General features: G+C 37.3%; 2 protein-coding genes across 4 annotated transcripts in view; one reads left to right on the top strand and one right to left on the bottom strand.

The window, feature by feature from the left end:
* mim (missing-in-metastasis) overlaps positions 1-10696 on the top strand; it is a 196858-nt gene extending 186162 nt beyond the window's left edge. Inside the window, exons 9-17 of one of the 3 annotated variants that reach the window (XM_070125371.1) lie at positions 1-167; positions 1173-1271; positions 2389-2539; positions 2741-2862; positions 2984-3103; positions 4106-4346; positions 4590-4748; positions 5879-5983; positions 6405-10696. The exon at positions 1-167 is cut by the window's left edge and continues 10 nt beyond it. In XM_070125371.1, coding sequence (XP_069981472.1) covers positions 1-167; positions 1173-1271; positions 2389-2539; positions 2741-2862; positions 2984-3103; positions 4106-4346; positions 4590-4748; positions 5879-5983; positions 6405-7807 — 2567 coding nt within the window. In that variant the 3' untranslated portion in view covers positions 7808-10696. The remainder of the gene's footprint in view (positions 168-1172; positions 1272-2388; positions 2540-2740; positions 2863-2983; positions 3104-4105; positions 4347-4589; positions 4749-5878; positions 5984-6404) is intronic. The other 2 variants (XM_070125373.1, XM_070125372.1) reach the window with 2 other exon arrangements.
* A 1984-nt stretch (positions 10697-12680) lies between these two features.
* Positions 12681-18412, bottom strand: Cby (beta catenin antagonist chibby). Its single transcript, XM_027370440.2, has 3 exons — positions 18182-18412; positions 15593-15711; positions 12681-13288 (listed from the first exon to the last, which is right to left on the bottom strand). The coding sequence occupies exons 1-3, from the start codon at positions 18366-18368 to the stop codon at positions 13211-13213; spliced, it is 384 nt and encodes a 127-aa protein (XP_027226241.1). The 5' UTR covers positions 18369-18412; the 3' UTR covers positions 12681-13210.
* Positions 18413-23264: the final 4852 nt, after the last annotated feature.

Here is a 23264-nt window from a genome sequence, read left to right on the forward strand (position 1 = left end):
ACATCAAGGGAGGTGACACACAGTGGTCATGGCAAACCCCACCCTCCTCCCCTTCCTCCTTAGGATCCCGCAAGTCCTCCATGTGCTCCATATCCTCCATTAATTCCTCTTCATCCTCTTCCACCCACTCCCCATCCCATCACACAAGGACACGCTCTGTGAGCCAGGTTAGTGGAGCACTTGAGTGGAAGTAGTTTGCAGTTGGCATTTCTAGTAGATTTGTACAATTTATATGTTATATTTTGTTGCATAACATACCAGTTTTTGTCCCCATTTTAAAGCAAAGTATGAAAGGAAGGTGAGATTAATGTTTACTTTGGGATAAGATTTACAGTCCTCAGCCTGAGTCTGTCAGATATATTGTAGGTAAGTACATGCATTCATTAGGGCACTTCATTGAAAAGATATTCAGAAAGTTAACTTTTTCTTTCCTTGACTAGGCAAGATATTCCCAATACTAGATTTGTAACAAAATTGGTTTATCCTTGTAAGCATTCACTTGGTCTTTTGAATTTGGTTTTTACATCTCTTTTTACTTGTTTTTCTTTTACTTATCTTGCCTGAAAGGAATATGTAATCAGGTTTAGTTTGCAGCAGAATGTATATTGCTCTGAAGTGAAGTAACTTCAGCCTCGAGTAAGTGTGAGTATCTAGTTTAGTGTCCCTTCCTTTTCATCAGTTGAAAACAAAACAGAACTCTGGGTTTGGCTTTGTATATTTCATTTGTTTTTACTGTTATTTTTGTTCTTTGTAGTCTCCTCTTATATAGACTGAAATTTGAGCACATTTTGTAGCATTCCTGTTCCAGAACTTGTAGAAACTGTCTTTTCAGGAAAGTTGCATATTTGATATATTATTTCTAGTACACTGTTATTTGTTTTAAATAGATTTTGGTTTAAAAGTTTATGAAACACTTCATTGTAGTATTTTCTACTATTTGTTTATTTGATATTTCATATGATATAGTATCATCTTAATTTCCTCCTATTTTGACCACGCAAGTAATTCTATATCACATTATTTTTATTTAACTTAGATTTCATAGGAATCTTTTTGCACTATTTTTAAGTTGATTAACTTTTTTTTCTTAACCTATCCCTTTTTTTATCTTTTTACTATTTCAACTCAGTTCTTTTTTGTGTGGTAGTAGTGTGTTATGTTATTGTCTCTAGGGTACAAGGCTGGTGAGTGTGTCATCGCAGGACTCCGGCTTTACCTCGCAGGATACGCTCTGCCATCCCCCACACCCACACATCTCTGCCAGCCTCCAGGTAGACACTTAGATGTGCTGATTATAGCCTTATTTGAAGAAGGGTATGATTCAATGGCATCTTGGGAAATTGATGAAATCTACACTTTATTCATTTTTCACATAACCTGCAGTCATTATTAGTGCTTTGTAAGCCATATCAATTTAGTGAAATATTAGATGATACTAACTATTGTTTGCCTTAGGATTTATTACCTAGTAATACCTTCACTTAACGTAGAGTTAAAAGAAAACAGTTTTGGTTATTTCATGGAATAATAAAAAGAACACAGCTTTTTTCAAAATTTGCATATAAACAGTCATATAATTGAAGAATGTGACTGAACTTTATTTTAATATTCATAGCTGGCAAGACTACACAGGGTGAATATTGATTGTTATACAAGCTGTTACAAGTCTTTTCTTGTGCATCTAGAATTTGAAAGTGTTGTCATTGCTATGATGCATTGTGACAGCATGTTTAATGAAATCTCGTAATTTCCTATTGGCTGCGAGAATTGTTAAATTCTTTTCTTTTTTTTTCATTCTGTTTTTGTTAACTGCATTTTAGTTTACTTGGAATGGTTTTGTTTTTCTTCACAACAGTATTTGTATGCCTTCAGTTTTGCAGTAATTAAGACAGATTAGCTTTCATTTTAGTTGCTATTGGCACCCCTTATTTTGTTATTTTTGGTTTTGTTTAATTGCATATATACACACAGACGAAATTGTTTGCACATTTTCATAGATATGAATCTAGATAATGCAAAGCTATCATAGGATTGCTTGAAGTGTTTGTAGAATATAATTGTGTTTTGTTTCTATTTGTCATGCACAATTGCATATTTTCAGATGAAATATGTAATTGTTATTAAAGGTTTGTGTAATATGTGCACATAATGAAGCTTCAATTACATCAAGTATCCTGGATATATGTATAAACACTGGTGCTCACTATATTTCAAATATTTTAGTTCATATGAATAGAAATCTCATGGATCAAAGATTCAAATGTTAATATGCCTACTTTATTGCAGTCAGACATTCACCTCTTATGATTGTTTTTTGTCTAAACATATTAATATGAATGCAGAAACACTCAGTATCCTGAGAATCTTGACATAAATTAATATTTGCAGGCATCAGGGTTGTCTGAGCAGTCATGTGGTTCAGAAAACAGCACCCCCTCCCCTGCAACCTCTACAGCTACATGGCCAAACCTAACTGACCCAGCACTACATCACAAGACAACCCCCCCATTAGTAGACAGGCCACATACTATTTCATCAGGTATGGCTTTATCTTAAAACAAATTGTTTTCATATCATAGCTATTTATTGTCACATTTCACAGAGTATGATGGTAAGTGATAATTAAAACAAGCCTGCATGAAACAGCTCATTTGCTATTTTTGTCAAAGGAACAACTTTGAGTCAGTTTGATAAATTATTAATTATATAATACAAGTGATTGATTCTAATTTTTTTCCAGCTTATGAAAAGGGGAGGGACAGGCCTCCTCTTACTGTGTACACATTTCAGCCACCAGAAGGTCGCAGTGGACAAGTGTCCCCACAAATCTGTTCTCAGCCATGTAGCCCTGTTTGTCTTGAGGTAAATGTAATGTAATGCATTTTCTGTATATTTTCAATAAAAATGGAAATGCTTTACCATAGATCTAGTCATTTGGGTATTCAGTGAGTAAACATTTTTATAATATTCTAATCCCTCACAGCTGGAAAGTGGGTGTGTAAGTCCCTTGGTTGGTCACACAGCTACTATTTCACGGCGATCTTCTCGGACATCATTGCATCATAATCTTTCTTCCTCCAGCCAGGAGAGTCTTACAGCTACAGTAAGGTTCCACAATTTATAATTGTATTTCTTATTTGAATTTTGGAAAATATTACTTATATAGCAGGTAATTAATCTTATGGATTATATAGAATATGTGAAAGATATATGTATCAATATAAATCATTGCTAAGTAAAAAGATTTCTAGAAGCTATTTATAGAAAAGAAGTAGAGAGAATGCAGTAAGGCCATTACTTTAGCAGCTATAATAGAATGTAAAAACCTTACTAAAGGAAAAGTCACAAGTCTAAAGGCAAATGTTAAACAGGGTGAAAAAGCAGTCTGCAAGATTACCAAAATTGGCCAATTTGATTACATTTTGACTCTTGGAATCATTGACACGATCACAGTACATAATATAAATGTTATAAATACCTTAAGGAAAGAAAAACTCACCCGTAAGTAGCTTTATCACATGGACACAGTCAAGCAAGGCCAAAAAAACAGTTCATCCTACATATAAAAACTGGGCTGGCTCAGACATTGTTAAAACATATTTTAGAGTTTATTTTCAAACCTAAACCAGCAACATAACAATCAGTAGAAGCACATAAAACATTGACCCATATCTGCTTCTTTTATGGTTCACCCAAAGGTGAAATACCAATTCAATACAATTACTTTGAGGTGAATTAGAAGAACAAAGTAAGGAATTTTGATTGTGAGTGAATGAAAGTCTGTGCTAGATTGAAGGGTAAATGACATTAGAATACAAAATATGAACATAATCAGAACTCCTGGTTCATCTAGTGCTAATCTGGGGTCATGGTAAGGTTCCCAAATTGAAATTGCTAATCAGAATACCAAAGTTGGGGCCTTCTACATAAAGAAACAGGAAGATAAAACATTTTTCATGAGCCATGTTAATAAACAACACAATTTTAAGTACAGTGTATTATATTTAATAACATCCCAGTGAGATGGAATAGTGTATGATACATTTATTTATTACATATTTTACAAGAAAGTATTATTTTCACCCATATGTTTTTTTAATCTCAGGGCAAGCCTAAACCTCCTGTGCCAAATCGCTGCTCATCACTAGAAAGACCAGCTGTTCCTGAAAAGAAACCTAGCATTCGAACTCAGCAACAACAGCCTGTCACACCAACACAGTCACAACAGAAACCACAGGTAACACAGCCACAGACTCAGGCACAATTGCAGCAGCCAACATCCCAGTATGGAGTATCAAAGATGGTACCAATGGTTCCAGACTTCAACAGGGCAGCTCCAGACATGAGTAAGTAAATACATTGTAGATGATTATTTATACCATATGAAATGTTTTCTTGTGTCATTCAATTTCCAATTTAGCAATTATGCACAAATGATCTGTCTTCTATAAAAAAAACACTGCTATTATATAGGGAAGCACATGCTTCTTTCATGTAGACATTCTTAGATTCTCCTAAACTTTCTGTGATAATTGGGGTTATCTCACTGTGCTACAAGTCTGCTTAAAAGAAAAAAAAATTGCTTCCAGTTGTACCTCAGCCTGTGTACAGCAATATGGCTGAACTGTGTTCTGGCAGCAGTGGTAAAGTTTCTGATGAGGTGACAGAAAGCGATGGATTATCTCATGCTTCTCTCGGATCAAGTGGCTATGGGTCTCAACTACAGGATGAAGCTGCAGGTTCAGATGGTGAGGGGGCAATTAAGTTGTTTCTTTGCATGTGCTAAGTTTTTGCATGGAATTACTGCTATGTTTTTTTGTTCTAATTGTTTCTGCATTTGTGTTCTCTGTGTTGTTATCATGTATGTAATAATAATAATTAATGTTTAATTCATCCAAGTTTAGATTCCTTTTTGCAGTTCATATACCAGTTCACATCTCAGTTTTAAAGGAACTTATTTACTAATGAGTTATTTAGTAAAGCAGTTTTGATATTTACATTTTATTTACTGAAGAAGAGGGCTTTTTTGCATACACAAAACAGTTTTGTACATAATTTTTTCTTTTCTAATTACATCTGCTTGGCAATATGCATATAGTGATTTCCCATTTTAAAGGTATTCACTCATAAGATGTCATTTCTTCATAATGCATACTGATGATTATTAAAAATCAAATTGGTATTTAATTCTTTAGAATTTGATGTAATCAATCCCTTGCATGTCATATGATTTGGATGTTTTGGAAGTCATTATATCTGAACAGCTCCATTTTCCTGTTTCTCCCCTAGAAAATTTACACATATATATGCTTCCATGCATGTGCACATTCACCCTGATATTAAGATGTAAATGGAAAAGAATAATATCACTTCTGATGAAGCTCATGTAATTCAATGGTAGAAGTTGCCATTTGAATTTAATGATGTTCATTTGCCATAACATTACATTGGTTCTTATTTATATTTGCAGTTCTTATTTACCTTAGGCCTACAAGTCTCCAGAGTAATAGATTTATTCTTATAGTTCAAAGAGGCACACTGAAAAGGTGTTTAGGCAAATTAGTGTGTATAATCTAGTGTAAATGGGTAATGAGTTATTCAGATTTAAAATAGACTCGTTGATGTCATCAGTTGATAGTTTATCATTAATGTTGCTGTTGAGTGCATAAAGCATGTGTTGTCCTTAATGAGTAAGCAGACTTACAGGCTATTTAATATCAAGATATTGTATTGTTCATTGCCATTGGTGTCTGCATGTACTCCCTGTCCCTATTAACAGCTGTAGCTTAAAATCTAAATAAAATTTTCATGTACCCTTTTTGCATTTTAGAAGTGTTTTGACTTTTGCTTTTACAATTTCAAATATTCCTGGTTGTAGAGTATGATGCAAGCAAGTACTGCACACTTCGTCGGTACTCTGACCAGCCTCAGCTCCATTATCAGCCAGGGAGGGTTGTCCTTCGCAGGCACCTCTCCCAGTCAGGTAGTCAAATGAACCATTTCTTGTTTGTAGTGTTTCATATATCATAATTTCCTTTTTTAATTAGTTAGCATACCCTATATAGCCAAGTGTTATATACTAAGAGATATTGATGGGTATACTTAAAATTGGACATGATAGAAAAGTACACTTTATGAGTTCTCTCACCTTGTTTTATATTTAATTAAATTATCTTTAAAAAGATATGTAATAGTAGAATAAAAATAAAATACAGCATACAGATGAAAAGGAATAGTAAAATAAGCTTAGAGTAAAGAATTTATACTAAAGTTTCTATTTAAAGATTTCAAATAAAAAATCACAGTGCATTCTTTGTTTTATTCTCAGTGATGGATTGATTAATCATGATGCATACTGAGTAAGAAAAAAATTATGAAGTGTTACATTTCCTCTCTATTTTCAGGTACTGGTTCACCACGTACAGGAACTTTACGTAGGTCAGGCTCTCATGGCCAGAAGCCACCGCCTCCAGTACGTCGAACACCATCCATATCTACCATCAGTACATCAACACCACTGGTTAATTCCTTAACAAGCTTAAATACATCATCCTCAAGCACAAGTCTAAACAACTCCCCTGTACATTTAACTTCATCAGCAAGTAATTTGAGTAACTGCAGTAGTGTAAATGGTAGTATTGGCAATGGTGGAAGTGCAAGCCCCAGTCAGAGCAGTAGTAATGGAAGTCCACTACAGCGTACAGATAGTGAATCAAGTACCCCAGTCGGCTCTTTGGAGAATCTTCCTCCTCCACCTGCTTTCTTACTTGAAGATGCAGCAGAAGAATCCACTTCTGCCCCAGATCCTGATCTTACAACACCAGAAGGTATAAGATACATTTGTGATCCATTTGGGCCCCCAGCACCTATTCAAGACAAGTGCTTACAACAGCGTGCAATGACAGTTAGTGATACAGTAAAAAATCTGCAAGAAAGCCAGCATCAGCCTCCATCACCTGTTACACATCGTCGCTCTCAGTCTCTCCGTTGTAATCAACCTGCCTACAAGGCTGTTCAACTTTTAGAAGAACGAAGAGTTTCCTTAGAAGATGCAAGAGCATCACTTATGACTACACTTAATGCAAAACTTGCTGCACAGATCAGTGGTCAGCAAGGACTTCCGAATAAGCAAGCCCAAAAGCAGCAGACACGAGAAGGTAGCCAGTCTCCTAGAATGAGTCGATCTCGTCTGGGGTCTGTTCAGGAAGGTATGACCATGGAAAGCCCTTATCATTCACCTACACACCGCCAAGCAAGTAGCAGACAAGATCAGATTTATACTTTTAAACAACAACAACAAATGCAGCCACATTCATTATATCAGCATTCAACATTCAACCAGCCTAATTTACATTACATGCAACAAGTTCCATCACAGCAAATGTATGCTTATGATGATGGCCAAAGTAACATGTGCCAGCCAGGACCAGTGATAAACAAAGATCCAAATCAGCAAGCATTCCTTCAAACACTTAATGAAAAATTGTCCCAAAGATCACCAGGCATAGAAGGGAGTGTATCTCCAGGATCTCCTCGTCTCCGTCCTAAAAAGGCTCCTGTACCCAACCCCAAACCTCAGCCTAATGGCACTGCTGCTGGGGTTCAGTTGCAGCGATCAGGTTCAGGTGCTAGTGAGAAGGCCTCTAAAGTGCGTCAGTGGATTGCAAGCAAAACTTCAAGTGGTGAAAAAAAGACTAGTGCAGAGCTAGCTGCTCTACGTGAATCACTGCATGATCAAATCAAACAAGGAACATCACTAAAACGTGTCAAACATGTTGCTGATAGATCAGCACCACAAGTTTCTTGACTTAACGTGGCATTACTTGTCAAAAAGTTTGAAATGTTAGAATATCGCAGAAAAAAAGAAATTCTTGACTGTGTGCGAGTGTTGCCAAAGAAGCTTGAAGTTATTATGCCTGATACACAAATTTAGGTGCGAATTCTTACTTTTTGCTTAACTGTTTAATAAGATATTTTATTCAGATATTAAAAGAGAATGGTAGAACTTTGTATGGTATATATAAAAGGTGAAGTTCATTAATGATAATAAACATAGGTAGAAAGATGTTGTCAACTGGAATAAATGTTGTAAAAGGAATATTTCACATATAATCACACATGTTAAATCTGCTTTTGGAAATGTTTTTACAAGTCTTGGTGTCATAGACTAAAAAGGTAAAACTGTGTTTAGTAATTCCGATGAAGTGTTGTATTACTCAACTGAATAATAAGATTTACTTGAAGAGTTGGTACAAAATTTCTGTACCATGAACTTGAAAGTACATAATTTTTTTCTTTTGATTGTGCAGGAAACTTATACCTTTTGATATTTGTATGCCTTACTTGTGTTGTGTATGTGTATACATAAGTTTGCATGCATTCATGAGAGAGAGACAAATATAAAGACAAAAACATTGAATAAAGCAAGAGTGCATGTGTACATACAGTTGTCATTGTGTGTGTATATAGAGAAAAGGAAACTATTTAATTGAATGTCATTATTGGTAGTTCATGAACAAATAGGGATGGCTGCAGAAAAATTACCATTTATGTTCACAGCATATACCACAGTCACAAAGACATGTGTGTTAAATATCATATAGAGAATGGTCCAGTTTGTTAATGGTATTTGGAAAACTATGCAACTCTTAAAAATGCAGATTTGCCAAGGAGGATGCATTTGGATATTACATTATTTTTCTCTTGGAATTTAAGAATGTTCGATAACAAAGTATTTTTATCAGATGAAAGTCATTATTATTACTTTATGAAATGATTACAATAATAATAATAATAACAACAATAGTAATAGGAATCAGTCCACCATAGAACTTAGCTTGCTTTATTGTATATTATATTAGCTCCTAAAATCATACTCCTTAATAGTACTAATCACATTTCTTTAAGGTATGATAAAGATTGCATTATATTTTCTATGTTTGAATGCTTTGTGAAATTGCACACATTTATGTTGAAGCTGTGACTGTAACACAAAGTTACCATATATAAAGAAATGATCTAACAAATTTTAGCATGTGGTGTGATCATAATTTGACATTTAGGAAACCAAACTAATCTGTAAAATATGTTTTCAGCATAACTGAAAATTAAGAAATTAGAATCAGAGATGATAATGCATCTTTGTTACCGAGACTTACATCCAAACATATTCTAAAATAGGCAATATCTTATTATTAAAGAAACAAAAGCCAACATTTAGAATAACTTTAACCAGTTCGGAAGAAAACATATAAGTGTGTTAAAGATATATTTTTTCCATTTTGTCACTGACTTTGGGTAAAAGTTTATAAATTATCATTCATTCAATATATTTGGTTATCATTTTCTTGCCATTCATTTTCATGGTACAGAACAATGGAATGTAATTAAGATATGTAGATACTGAACTGTAACAACTCCAACTCTAGTCACGTATACAGTCTGAAGAAGTTAAAAGAAGTCCTAAAATTTAAATGTTAGGTAATGTGCATGAGAGTTTCCATTGTATTTTCTTGTATATATCAGAGGACATATCATATTACGTAGGTACAGAAGAAAAATATATGTATTGTATTTACATAAATGTAACTTTAAAATTAGTATTAATAATAATCTTTGCAGTGATTTCTTATATCTTATGTGGGCCATTATTGAAAGAGATATCTAGTTGGAAATAAAAAATTCTTTTGCTTGGAAAGTAAATTAAAATATTTCAGCTCTTGGACATTACTTATTTCTCCACTGCTCCATAGTGATTACTATGGCATTAAGTTTGTTTGGAGGCACAAATTGTTTCTTTTGCAGATGAGAAGTAAGTTACTTCAACTTGTGATCCTTTGAAAATACTGATTTCAAAGAATATGATAGTGAAGTGATTGATGATTTCGACAGAGTTTTTTGAATGAAAAATGTGTCTTTGTCATAAGCACAGACAAATGGGTTATTTTCTATGAAACCGAGAATAATCTTTTTTTGAAGTTTCATTCATATCTCATAATGCGGCAGTCTCAAACTATCACTATCATAGCAAATGTCAGGTGTGTTAGTGCCTTTCCTTTTTCAGTGCTCATTGCGTCCATAAGAATCAAATGCTCTTAATCCCGTGTTTCATATGGAGGAGAGTTTTGATAATGAAAAGTAAAGTTTTTAACTGGCTCATCAAATGGCTCACTAGGGTGAATGTATGCATGTATGTGGGCCATAGAAAGAACTGTCACATCTAATAAATTTTGACCTAGACAACTAGGTAAGCTCCCCTTGATACCAATTTTGTAATACATACATATCCATCAATACAGAATTGTTGCCTACATACAGTCAATCAGTTCATATTTGCTTTTAGATCATACTTTGTCAGCTAATATAAGCTAGATGAATACAGGTATAAATAATACTTACCTTTTCATTATCATAAGAAGAGTCTTGCTATAAGGAATGAAAAAAAAAGAATATGTGCCAGGTGGCTGATTTCTAATATCATGACTAGACTGTAGGCCCAAATACAAGTCCAATGCCCACCTGAGGTTCTCATTTCATACTTATCTACATAAATGTACATACTACTATCTTCATTATTAGGATTAACATTTCTTTTGTATGACAATAATTAGTTTTTGATGGAAGAATTTTCTGCAATGTGGTTTGTGTATAAATATGTCATAGGATATAAACTAAAATAAAATAATGACAAAACCTATACTGTATTTCTGTATATGAAACCCTTCTTATGTAGACACATCATTAAGAGCTACAGATGCAAAATCAAATAAAGAAGAAAAGTGTTTTTACATGTCTTGTAGAATTACAAAATTTCATTTAGATTCTCTGTTAACTGCAGTAACATTGCATCAGTCCATTAGTATATTATTGGTTTCATAATGTGACAAAGGAAATTACTGATTTACTGGATTAACATGGTAAACAACACTTGATGTTCAAAATCATATCTTGTTTTACATGCAAAGTACTTCCTTAAAACACTGAATATAAAAAAAAAATCACTTATGACTTGATACAATAGTAGGTGGACTACTGCAGATTTTCTTGTGGAGGTAAAGATAGTTTTTAATGTCTGTTTACACGTGGCCCTACACATTCCAAAGTAATTCTGAAGCACTTTTAGGACATAATATTCTGTAAGATTCTAAAGCAATGTTTCTGTTGTAGTGACACTAGCTTGCTTCATTTGTACATGATTTAATTAATTGAAAGAAACTTATGTAAACCTTGATTATGAAATATTGGTAAAAATTGAATATTTGATGTAAATCCTTACAGGTCATGGTTGAACCATCACCAATAACCCAGATCTTCATAGAAAATTATGAAATATAGGAAACTTATCAAGATCATTCAACACATCCTAACATACTTACCAAGGGATATAAAAGGGAAGGGTAAAGGCACAATCAAATAGGGACAAAACTTGCAAAAGGCCCAAATTTTACTTCTTTTAGATACTCCATTCAAACAACAATGGCCAAAAATAAATTTCTATTTTGCAGTTTTATTTCTTTAGCTCATTCACAGGCCCTTTTGGAAAGCTTGGCATGGGGGATGAGCACCCTCTACTGCCCCTGCATAAAAAGGCTGTTATTTATATTCTTACATTTAAGAACTAACTAGACAAGGGCTTGCTGGTACAGTGGTAGTACACAGGGACCAGGGGACTGGTGGAATCTTCAAGACAAGCATTTTCAGGCACTACTACAGTCTGAGGTTGGGAAGGACATTTACTCAGGGTACTGACCTGTATGTGCCATCCGATGCCAAGTGAGAGGTAGTGTGCGATGTAAAACTGACCATCAAAGTAATTACATAGAAATACTTCCATCCAGTTGTACAAAGTGAAACAGGCACGGTCTTCCATTTACATATGTAATTAATGAGTCATAATTACTAAAAGTGGTCACATCAATTTCCTAGGGATATAAACAGTCTCTTGGAATAAAAAAGTTTAAAAAGCCATTTATTAGTTTTAGCTAATCAATAGCTAAGTATGATTAATTTCAACCAGAAAATTGTGAATGGACAGTATGTGTGAATATTTGTATACATTAATATTTACAACTTACACTAAGGCTCAAACCCACATTCACTCACTTATCTTATTAAGCACAAACACTCATGCATACATATGAACACTTATGCACACATACAGATGCACACTTACACCCACATTCACTCTCTCTGATACACACACATTCCTGCAAGCATACTTATGCTCATGCACTCATGCTCGCATAAACACATGCACTCATGCTTGGATGTGCATGCATAGCCCCCTATCCTACAAACACATATACCCACTACACTGCATGCTCCACGCACACCACATGCAATTACACAACAAAAAAACACACACACACACACACACACACACACACACACACACACACACACACACACACACACACACACACACACACACACACACACACACACACACACACACACACACACACACACACACACACACACACGCACACACGTTACTGTAGCTGTTTTACATCTTGAATTCCCAAGGCCCCTGAATTAACATGTGAACTAAAATTCTAATACCAAGCATACACAGAAAAGATTCAGGAATAAGTCATGTTTCCCTATCCAGTATTATATCTTGCATGAGGTGGAACACCTGACAAATTATAGTTACACTAAATTGAATAATAAAAGGGCTCTTCTGAAAATGTGGTTGTACAATATATATATCTAGCAAAATATACATTAAAGGCCACAAATAAAATTAATTTGTAGCTGTCAATGGAAGTCGCACATTGGATTAGGATAGGCTATTAAATTAGTCAGTCCTATATAAATTTTACCAGATTAAACTCAAATGTATAGCTGCTCTATTATAATGTTGCATTAGTCATAAAACAATGCATAGTGTATTTCTTTGGTTAAAACTGTATTAATTACATGAAACAGGTTAAGCCACAGAGACCCTTGAGAACAAGTCCAGATTCCATTGACTCAAAAAGTTTAATACAGCATAAAATACATGCCAGTTTAACCGGCTACATAGGCAGTGTGTAAAGCTAATGATATCAAAGTACCTTTTGAAAATGGCAAGTTGATAAATGACTGGGGGAGTTTCCTACTAGAACATTTTTTTATCAGAAAAGATTCACAAACAGCCTTCAATGACTCACAAAAATATATAAACTAAAAGAGCAGTACCAAGAACAACATACAAAGTATCCATAAATTATCCATCCTTTGTTCTTGACTTCAGCCGCATAATTTCTTTTTCTTTAATCAAAGTGTCTGCTGACTTTTCTGTTAACTGGAAAAAAAGAAATTATAAAATCATTCTAATATCACAACAAAATCAATAACCTCCACATAGTCTTGTAAATACCTTTCTTTTCTCTTCTCCTTCTCTTCCAAGAGTAAATGGTTACTCTAAGGTAATGACATGCTAAAAGCAAGATCTGCATCATCAAATAATTAGTGAAATAAACACATGGCTGTGTTTACATCCAGGAACTGACGCAATCAAGCCAAAGTTAGCAATCATCATTCAACCAAGGAGTCACAACTCTACTTTGACAGCTTGGCTGGATGAATGGAACCCAACACTAGCACCATTAGTAGTAAGAACAGTAACAAAAACAAAGACCAAAACAGTAATAATAATGATAATAATAACAAAAAGAAATACAAGAACAAGAGCAATAATGATAGCTGTAACAAAAAGAATCTTTTACCTTTAAATTTAAGGAATTGGGTATACGGGTGAGTAATAATATCAATAATAACAGCAATCATCATCATAGAAATAGAAATAGATATAGAAAAATGAATATAAATGGAAACCAAAAAAAAAAAACACAAACATAGATATATCATCATCATAATAAACAAAATAAATATAATAAAAATAAACATAATAATTATAATAAATATGATGTTATTGATGATAAAAGTAACACCAGAAATAGTGTAAACAGGTGAAATCTGACAGGATTAGTTGTTGACTTCTTCAGAATGAAAAAGTTGTGTTAGAAAAAATCTTCTGTATATCTGTGTAAAATGGAAATGATATACAACAAAATATTTACAATGGACACTGCTACTAGGTCAAATGCTTCTCAGCCTTTGCAGTGTGGTGACATGTATACACTTTTTGTTCAGTGAAAACTCTCAATAATGGGAACTTGAGGTTAAGATAACTTTCTACCCAATGTTTCTGACTTCAAATGCAAGAAATACATATCTGCAACATATTATGTGATGCACTTGTGCAATCCAATACACAGGCTGAGAACCAATGCACAAGATAAAAGAAGGGATCTTTATCTGAAATGTCTAAAGAAAAAAAAGATGTTTAGTACTAATAAATGACAATGAGAAAATTTGCTTGAAGGATTTAATAAAAAAGGAAATCAGTTTAAGCAGAACTACAAGTACTAAAGATGCACTGAATTATACATGAAATATAGGATAAAGAAATCTCTGCACAGTGAAGTCAAGACCGAAGCATAAAAGTATGTCATTATTGATTTTGTTCATATTATAATTCGAATGAAAAATTATTAACAGTTAACCCTTAACCCCCTGGATCAGGGTGTCTTACTGCCTGCACATGGCCCAAAATATGGGCATTAGGCTTGCATGAGTGGCTACTCTCATAAGTGTGTGGCTTGTAGTTGGGTGCACAAGACACTCAAATATGCTGTCAAGACTCCGTGCCTTTCCTATGCAATGTTATTCTCTTTTTCTGTATGCACATTTTTTGTGCTTTTCATTTTTTAATAACTATATTTGTCATCTGATATGCTGTATCCAGATATTAATAAACTGTTTTCCTTCCAGACTCCATATAATCTCCCTAGGTAGTCCATAGCTCAGTACACTAATAACAATAGCTAACTTTTTTTTTTTTTATTCAGTTTCTATTATACAGCCTATGCTGCCAGTCACAGCATACAGGAATGATATTCTGAGCATGGAAATAAGTGTCCTTCCTAGAGCCAGTGCACTTCCAGTCACGGCTCACGGATGGCACATTCCAAACTCGTTCACTGATAGGAATGATGCAAGAACCCCTTCCTAAATGCCCACTGAGTCTAATCACCCTCCAAGAACTTTGTGCACTCATGGCAAGCCATTTCTATCACCCTGTCATTCAGCTAATATTCTCTCGGCCACAAGTTCCTATCACCCTGGCCCTCAGCCAAATATTTCCATGACGGCATGTTCACCTGACACATTGCAATGGTCATGCTAACTGGATTCTAGGGGTTAAAGGATCATCCATGTTATGATCTGATGAAAATGTAGGACATTAGCTCACTATACAACTAGTTTCTTGCTATTTCAATTCACATAAGAAAAATAGTTGCATTCTTGGAATCCAAATATCAAAATCTACTTTATGAGGTTGGTAAACTTTACAATCCTTTTCCAGCATCCAGTGGACATTAGTATCCTCATTTAACTGTGCCTAAATAAACCACATACATCCTGTACATATCAAGATCATGCACTTATGTGGACCAGCCCCAATATAGTATGCACATCCATTTGCAGTTAACTGGATGCAATAATGTGAACCAATCTAAACCACTTTACTTTGAATATTTACCATGTCAAGAAGAAGTTCCACCTTTAACTTAAGTAAGTTGTTTTCTTCCAAGAGCACTTGGTTCTGCTGACGAAGGCGTGCTACTTCTCGATTACTGACACGACCTTTTGAGCTTCCCTCTGAAATATCAAAGATATTAACACCAGTCTGTATATTTCAGTTTGACATAAAAGCAAGGAAGATATTCTTTTTCTCTCTCTGACCAAAGTCATTATCTAAGATGAAAGAAACGTCAATTATAAACTGAAATTTACTATTCATTTGCTGAACACTGATAAAACACCAGTAAATCAATCAAGAAAGATCACATAGTTTCACCTTGTATGATAAAACTATGCAATCTGACAACAATGTATGACCATCTGAATAACTGAGGCTTCCCTTAATTTTTTGGAAAATAATAAATAAACTAAATGACAAACTCAGTATCTCCCATTCCAACTCTTGCACTCCCTCCCCTCCAATTCATTATCTCTCTTCATTATACCGGGTGAATACTAGTTTTAACAAACGCAACAAATATAGTATTCATTTTCTTCGCAAATGAAGGACAACTATGATATCTACCCCAGGGAGGGCATGATAAGCATCAGAGAAATTGCGAATGATCACAGTAAATCTCTCAGTAATTTAGTTATTGTAAAGCACATTCACAGTAAATAGGGGGCTTCACCCTAATCTCGCTTTCAGTGGGGCTGCTGCCCCCCTAACCCCCCACCCGATCTGCAAAATCTTAGCTTAGCCATGCCGGAACTGATTTGAATTTCAACTGACTTCTCAAAGATTCAGCTTCTACTATCACATGATTATCTATTACAAATCTTATTGGCTCTAATTGATTGGTTGCTAGTGTCTACTGTAAAGTCATGGCAATCAACACTGGCTCATTTGATTTCCCTTGCTTATGTCATCTACTATCATTCCATCCGATTTTGTCACTTCCTCACTTTCGCACTGTTTTTCGCACTATTGGAAGAATATGTGTTATGGAGCACATGGAGTTTTTAAGTTTTACATCCCATCTAATATCCTTATCATTAGTTTGTGAAGAAAAGGCTATAAAAGAAAAGTGCCTTACAATTTTATATATTGAATGTCATGATCAGATTTTTTATTTTTGGCATTAGGCATCCTTTCAGTTTTTCATTTCAGGCTTTGAGATATTTGCATGTACAATAATTTAATAATTTTTGAGTTGTAACATAAATGCATAGAAGATAAGTTTATTAGAATCACTCTTCTATCATTTACATATATCATTTTCCTTTAAAAAGATAGCTGTATAAGACTGGACACTTACCTCATTTCCAATAACACCCTTTATTTCCCCTCTCAGTCTCTCCCCCCTCTTTGGGAAGCCAACTATTGTCAAAATAAACTAAAATCACAGTGGACATTGCAACGCAATGTAACGGGTTGATTGTGAACCTATTCTGGAAATTTACTTGTAATTATATTGGTATTATTGGAAATGCAACCCCACACTTAATTTAAAGAATCTGAGCTTACCATGTGGTAGAAAACGTCATTCTATGATAGTTTTCCTTAATACGATTTTCTGCGCAAATTGATAATAATAGAGTTATAAAGGGTATAAAATCAACGATTTCTAGGAGCCACAGTAACCTTCCGCCTCCAGCGCTGAGACAAAATGAGAGTTGTTAAGAGCAATGGGAAATCAGACGGATTTGTAGCAGATGACATGTGTGAGGAAAAGCAAATGAGCCAATTAGATTCGTGCATGAACGTGACGTGAACATAGACACTCGATAGAACCAATCAGATATGGAATAGATAATCACGTGACAATAGAAGTTGGGCCTTGGTGAAGGCAGTTGAAATTCAAATCAGTTTCATCATGGCTAGATAGTGTGTTGGTTGTGAAAACAATAATTTTGATTTCACTGCAAATTATCAACAAAATAACGAAGCAAGTTTACTCAATTTACATCACGGTGTACTGCCAGTAGAAGTACAATGCCCGCACTGTATGACATCATGTCATTATAGAAATGACAGACACCAGTGGGTTTGTAGTGCATGGGAAAGGGTTCATACAGCAAAATGAAAAAAGCAGTGTAACTTTACTGTAAATGAACGCAATTCCCGCCAACAATGACCAGGAATACCCCAACGATCCCAGTGACCTGCAGCCTGGCCCGTCTGAAGTTAAGGCTGAAGGTAAGATGTCTTCAAACTGTTCCTGGGTCTGGCCTCTCTCCTACCAGAACATTACAAGGTAAAGATTTTGCAGACCAGGTGGGGGTGGGGAGGCAGCAGCCTCCCTGAAATGGGGGTATTAAGAGCTAAAGTCCCCTATATTTACTGAAAGCGTGTCAGATACCTGGTTTGCCCAAGCTCTATCCTGCCAGAATACAGGAGATGAAGATATTGTTGACCAGGCGGGGGGAGTAGGGGGGCAAACACAACGAAAGCTATTGGAAAATTATTCTATTCACCCAAAAAATGGTGTGGGGTTGCATTTCCAAATTTACCATTACATCTGATATATAGGAATTTTCTAAAGTATTATACGACTACAACACATTTTACATCCACTGTCTATAATAAACCAAAAGGATATCATACCTGACACCCATTCTCCATCCTCGAACGTAGCATTTTGACCGCCAATATTCAGTTTTATTTTGTTGAATTCCTGCGAAAGATCTTGGCCTGATTTATCACTCTCCCTTCGTAAACTGGAAAGGGATACAGACCGTCTGGGAGGTGATTTCCCAGGAGAAAAGCTTGTTCCGAACAAGTTGAGTGGCATCTTTGTTGTGGTTCGCTTTACTTGCGTTCGTGTAACTTCAGACACTGTATACTGGGTACAGGAACCCCTTTTAATACCTTGCAGGAACTTCACTCTCTGACGGTATTATGTGAAAATGGACTCAAATTAAAGACGAAAAAGATGATAATCCATTGTGTTATACGTAAAATCGGCATGAACCTAATCCACCTTTAAAATGTTCAGAACCAACGTTCAGTGACGTTTTTTTCCATTCGCGTTTGCTGCGATTGGAGTAATTTGGACCGTTTCGCAATTTCCTTTTTTATTTATTTTTGCATGAAGAAAAAATGAATCTGCTTTAGAACACGATGAACTTAAAATCAGCCTGCAAACACAAAGAAATGTTCAATATTAAAGTTTGGTAGTGTTATAAAAACAGGTTATTTTTTTGGTTTATACCTTTCTTCTGAGATGATTTGGTATTTATTTAGGTACAGTACTGGTATATCAGTATTTCTCAACCTTATTACCACCACACCCCCTGTAAGAAGTGGTTCTTCCCTCTTAACCCCTTTGCGTCTGTTGAAATTATTCCCCAAAATATAAACACACCTCAAAAGTTATGAATAACAAACATAACACACGCTTGCTCACAATGCCATAGGCTTATTATGGCTGCTTACTAGGTAATACATACCTCGACAGCCTGAGCTGAAGAAATATCAAAGAAGATGAGTACTTTCCAGGTGCGGCAGACTGGGAAAGAATGGAGTTTACCAATGAGAAGTATACAGTTCTAGGACAAGTTAACACTCCCCCCCCCCCTTTGGATTTCGAGGGATAAGGCCAATTACGGAAAACGTAAACTAGCTTAATTCCAATCTCAATTTGGTTAAAAAGTAGAGCGCTGTACGTTAGCTCATATCACGTTTATCGGAAACTGTTAGTAACGGCGATATTTTTTCATAATCTCAATGTTATGGTACACTCTTATTGGAAGAATAACATTTGTAATTAGAAAAGATGGTATTTTCCCCAAAGATTTGCCCCCCTAAGAAATTAGTAATGCCCCCAAATTAAAAACTACTAATACATGTATCGTAGGACCGGTACCGAGAAAAGAAATGCTTGTATTATAGCACGAGGCTATGACAATGCTGAAATTGGGTCTTCATCAAAAAGATAGAGTGACATAAAGTTATTGTCATTTTCACTAAATATTTTCTGTTATTCATGTTCACCAATTATTATAGGCCCTCTCATGACAAAAAAAGTTTTCTTTTTAAACATATCAGTGGATGATGGGGCACGCAGCCCGCCACCCCCTTTTATATGGGGCAGCGTCGGTGGGGGTGGCAGAGGTGGAGCGACTGCCCGAGTGTTAACCTCAGGCAGGAAGTCAGGGTGGGGGCTTGGACTGTCCGTTCTTTGTGTCAGGATGATCTGTTGCCTCTACTGTCGAGGGAACTGGGGAGGCTGAGAGTAGGGGTGGCTGCTCTCTCGGAGGTGAGGAGGCCTGGCACCGGCATGACCTGTGTAGGTGGCTACACCTATTACTGGTCGGGCCGTAGCGACGGCCACCATCTCCAGGGAGTAGCCATTGCCATCTCCAGCAGACTTCAGCCCTCGGTAGTAGAGGTTACTCCTGTTGATGAGCGTATAATGGTATTGAGATTGAAGCTATCTTTTGGCTTCATGTCTCTTATTGCTGTGTACGCTCCTACCGATGTTTGTAAACTTGACGTGAAAGAGATGTTCTACGCCAAACTTACATCTGTGGTAGACAGATGTCCCCGGCGAGATATTCGCATTGTTCTGGGTGACTTCAATGCGGTATCTGGCTGCGATCGAGCTGGCTATGAGATGTCTGTCGGTCCCCATGGTTCAGGAGCTGATGCCGGTAGCGAGAATAGCCTCCTTTTCCGGGACTTTGCTAGGTCCCAGAAATTGAGGATTTCTGGCTCCTGGTACCAGCGCCCAGACCCACATCGCTGGACATGGTACAGTGATGCGAGTAATGCAGCCAAGGAGATCGACCACATACTCGTTAGCACTCGTTGGAGGATCCTTCAGAATTGCAGGGTGTACAGGAGTGCCTAGTTCTGTGGTACTGATCATAGATTGGTTGTGGCTACCCTCCGGGTCCACTTCAAAACTCCCCAGCGGTCAAATGATCACCCTAGGGTGTTTCATTTGGACAGGCTGAGGGAGGGGGTGTGTGCCCGCGGGTTTCCTGAGACAATCTCTGATCGTTTCGCAATGCTTGACAGTCTGACAGACCCTGTTCTTCTATGGGATACCTTTAAGCGTGAAACGCTTGATGCAGCTCAAGATACGATTGGTGTACGCCCTAGAGCAGTACGAAATTCCATCTCGTAGGAGACACTGGAAGCCACAGATGCATGTCGCGCAGCTCGTCTGACAGGGGATCGGGAATTGCACTCTGTTAAGAAGGGACAAGGAACAGTTTATTAGGAGTCTTGCAGAGGAGGTAGAAGGCCATTTCTTAGTAAATGACCTTCGTCCTGCATACCAAGCTCTGAGAAAGCTGAACTCCAAGCCCTCTTCACAGGTGACAGCAGTTCGCTCAGTAAGTGGTCAGATCGTTTCAGGTCCTGTTGCGGTGCGGGAACGTTGGGCTGAGTATTTTGAGCAGCTGTACCAGGTTGATCCACCAACAGTTAACTTGGATGCAGGTAGTGTCGAGATCCCGCTGCCGGATCCACCCATCAGTGAGGACCTTCCCTCCCTAACTGAAGTTAGGGAGGCGATTTCCAAGCTGAAGAGTGGTAAAGCAGCAGGTATCTGCGGCATACCAGCTGAACTGTTAAAGGCTGGTGGTGAACCTATGGCACGGGGGTTACATGCTGACCTGGCTGCCATCTGGCGGTCCGGTTCCGTTCCTCTTGACCTGTTGAGGGGTGTGGTCATCCCTCTCTGGAAGGGGAAGGGGGACCGTTGGGACTGCAGCAATCACCGAGGCATCACACTGCTCAGTATACCAGGCAAGGTTCTCGCCCATATCCTTCTAAGACGTATCAGAGACCATCTACTGAGGCACCAGAGACTGGAACAATCTGGATTCACTCCTGGTAAGTCCACAATAGACCGTATCCTCGCGCTTCGCATTGTAGAGCGCCGCCGTGAGTTCGGGCGTGGGCTGCTTGCAGCCTACATCGACCTCAAGAAGGCGTTCGATACGGTGCATCGGGAATCACTTTGGGAGATCCTGAGGCTGAGAGGAATTCCAACAAGGATTATTGGACTAATAGCAAGCCTGTATACTCGTACTGAAAGTGCTGTAAAGTGTGGTGGGGGCCTGTCGAGCTTCTTTCCTGTTAGTTCAGGAGTGAGGCAAGGCTGTGTCCTTGCACCAACTCTTTTCAACATTTGCATGGACTGGATACTGGACAAAGCTACTGTTCAAAGTCATTGTGGAGCAACACTGGGCAATATCAAGGTTACAGACCTTGACTTTGCTGATGACGTTGCCATTCTATCTGAGTCTTTGGAAACCCTAGTGGCGGCTCTCGATGCATTTAGCAATGAAGCGAAGCCCTTGGCTCTAGAGGTCTCCTGGACCAAGACCAAGGTCCAGGAATTTGGGGACTTGTTAGGAGAACCTGTTCAGTCGGTATGTGCTTGCGTCGAGGACATTGAAGTCACAGAGAGCTTTACATACCTTGGTAGTGTTGTTCATAACTCTGGGCTGTTAGACCATGAAGTCAGCAGACGGATTGGCCTGGCAGCAGGGGTCATGAACTCTCTCAACAAGAGTATTTGGAGATGTCGGTGCCTCTGCAGAAGGACCAAGCTACGGGTTTTCAAGGCCCTGATAATACCAGTTTTGCTATACGGTAGCGAAACCTGGATATTGTCCTGTACCTTGGAGGCTCGTCTTGAAGGTCCTTGCGCCAGATCATGGGGTACTGTTGGCGGGACCATGTGTCAACCAACGGTTGCACCATGAGACTGGCACAGGTCCTGTTATCTGCACAATCCGTGATCGCCACCTCAGGCTATATGGCCACCTGGCTCGCTTTCCTCAGGACGATCCTGTCCATCAGGTCGTCTCTGTTCGAGACAACCCTGTGTGGAGGAGGCCTGTAGGACGACCGAGGAAGTCGTGGCTTGGGCAGATCGACCAAACCTGCCGTGAAGAAATAGAGATGGGCCGAGTCCCTGCCTGGCGTCTAGCCATGAGGGATCCTCGTAGGTGGAAGCGAAGGGTGGATGCGGCTATGCGCCCCCGTCGGCGTCAGCCCCCTTGATGATGATGATGATATCAGTAAGACTTACCTACAATGAAGCAACTGTTTCTAGGGTGCCGTTGTGCGCAAATAATTACTGCAGAACAGTCCCCATGCCCTTCAGAAAGAGATGCCATCTTACTATATTGCTGTATATTTGTTTGACTTGTTTATACATTGGCGGAACTGTGAACAATGAAAATGGAGACTTCGGGTGTTTCTACTTTATTTTTCCCTAGCGACCTTTCTCATTCAAGTGAGAAGGGCCACGGCTGTTCAGCAAGTTAAATTAAATTATCTATAATGTGATAATGCAAAGTTAATATTGAATAATAGAAAAGCTTTTATATCACTAATCGTATCAAAGGCAAGAACTGCCCAAAATAAAATCAATATACTCGGCCGGTTTGACTCCAATGGCGAGAGCCGCGAGATGTGCATATGTAAATATATATATATATATATATATATATATATATATATATATATATATATGTATGTATATATATACATATATATATATATAAGTGTGTGTGTGTATGTGTGTGTGTGTGTGTGTGTGTGTGTGTGTGTGTGTGTGTGTGTGTGTGTGTGTGTGTGTGTGTGTGTGTGTGGGCAGGGCCGTCGCGACAGCGGCGTAGAAGTGAGGGGTGTAAAATTTTACATTTGCCGACAAAAGGGTGTG

Source organism: Penaeus vannamei, chromosome 9 (genome assembly GCF_042767895.1).
Source record: "Penaeus vannamei isolate JL-2024 chromosome 9, ASM4276789v1, whole genome shotgun sequence".
NCBI lineage: Eukaryota > Metazoa > Arthropoda > Malacostraca > Decapoda > Penaeidae > Penaeus > Penaeus vannamei.

What these genes read in the sequence shown, in the direction of transcription:
- Cby (XM_027370440.2), bottom strand. Translation starts at nt 18,368, where the DNA reads ATGCCACTCAACTTGTTCGGAACAAGCTTTTCTCCTGGGAAATCACCT. An exon ending in GGATGGAGAATGGGTGTCAG is followed by an intron (nt 15,712 to 18,181) that starts GTATGATATCCT and finishes TTGATATTTCAG; the next exon opens with AGGGAAGCTCAAAAGGTCGT. An exon ending in TGGAACTTCTTCTTGACATG is followed by an intron (nt 13,289 to 15,592) that starts GTAAATATTCAA and finishes CTTTTTTTCCAG; the next exon opens with TTAACAGAAAAGTCAGCAGA.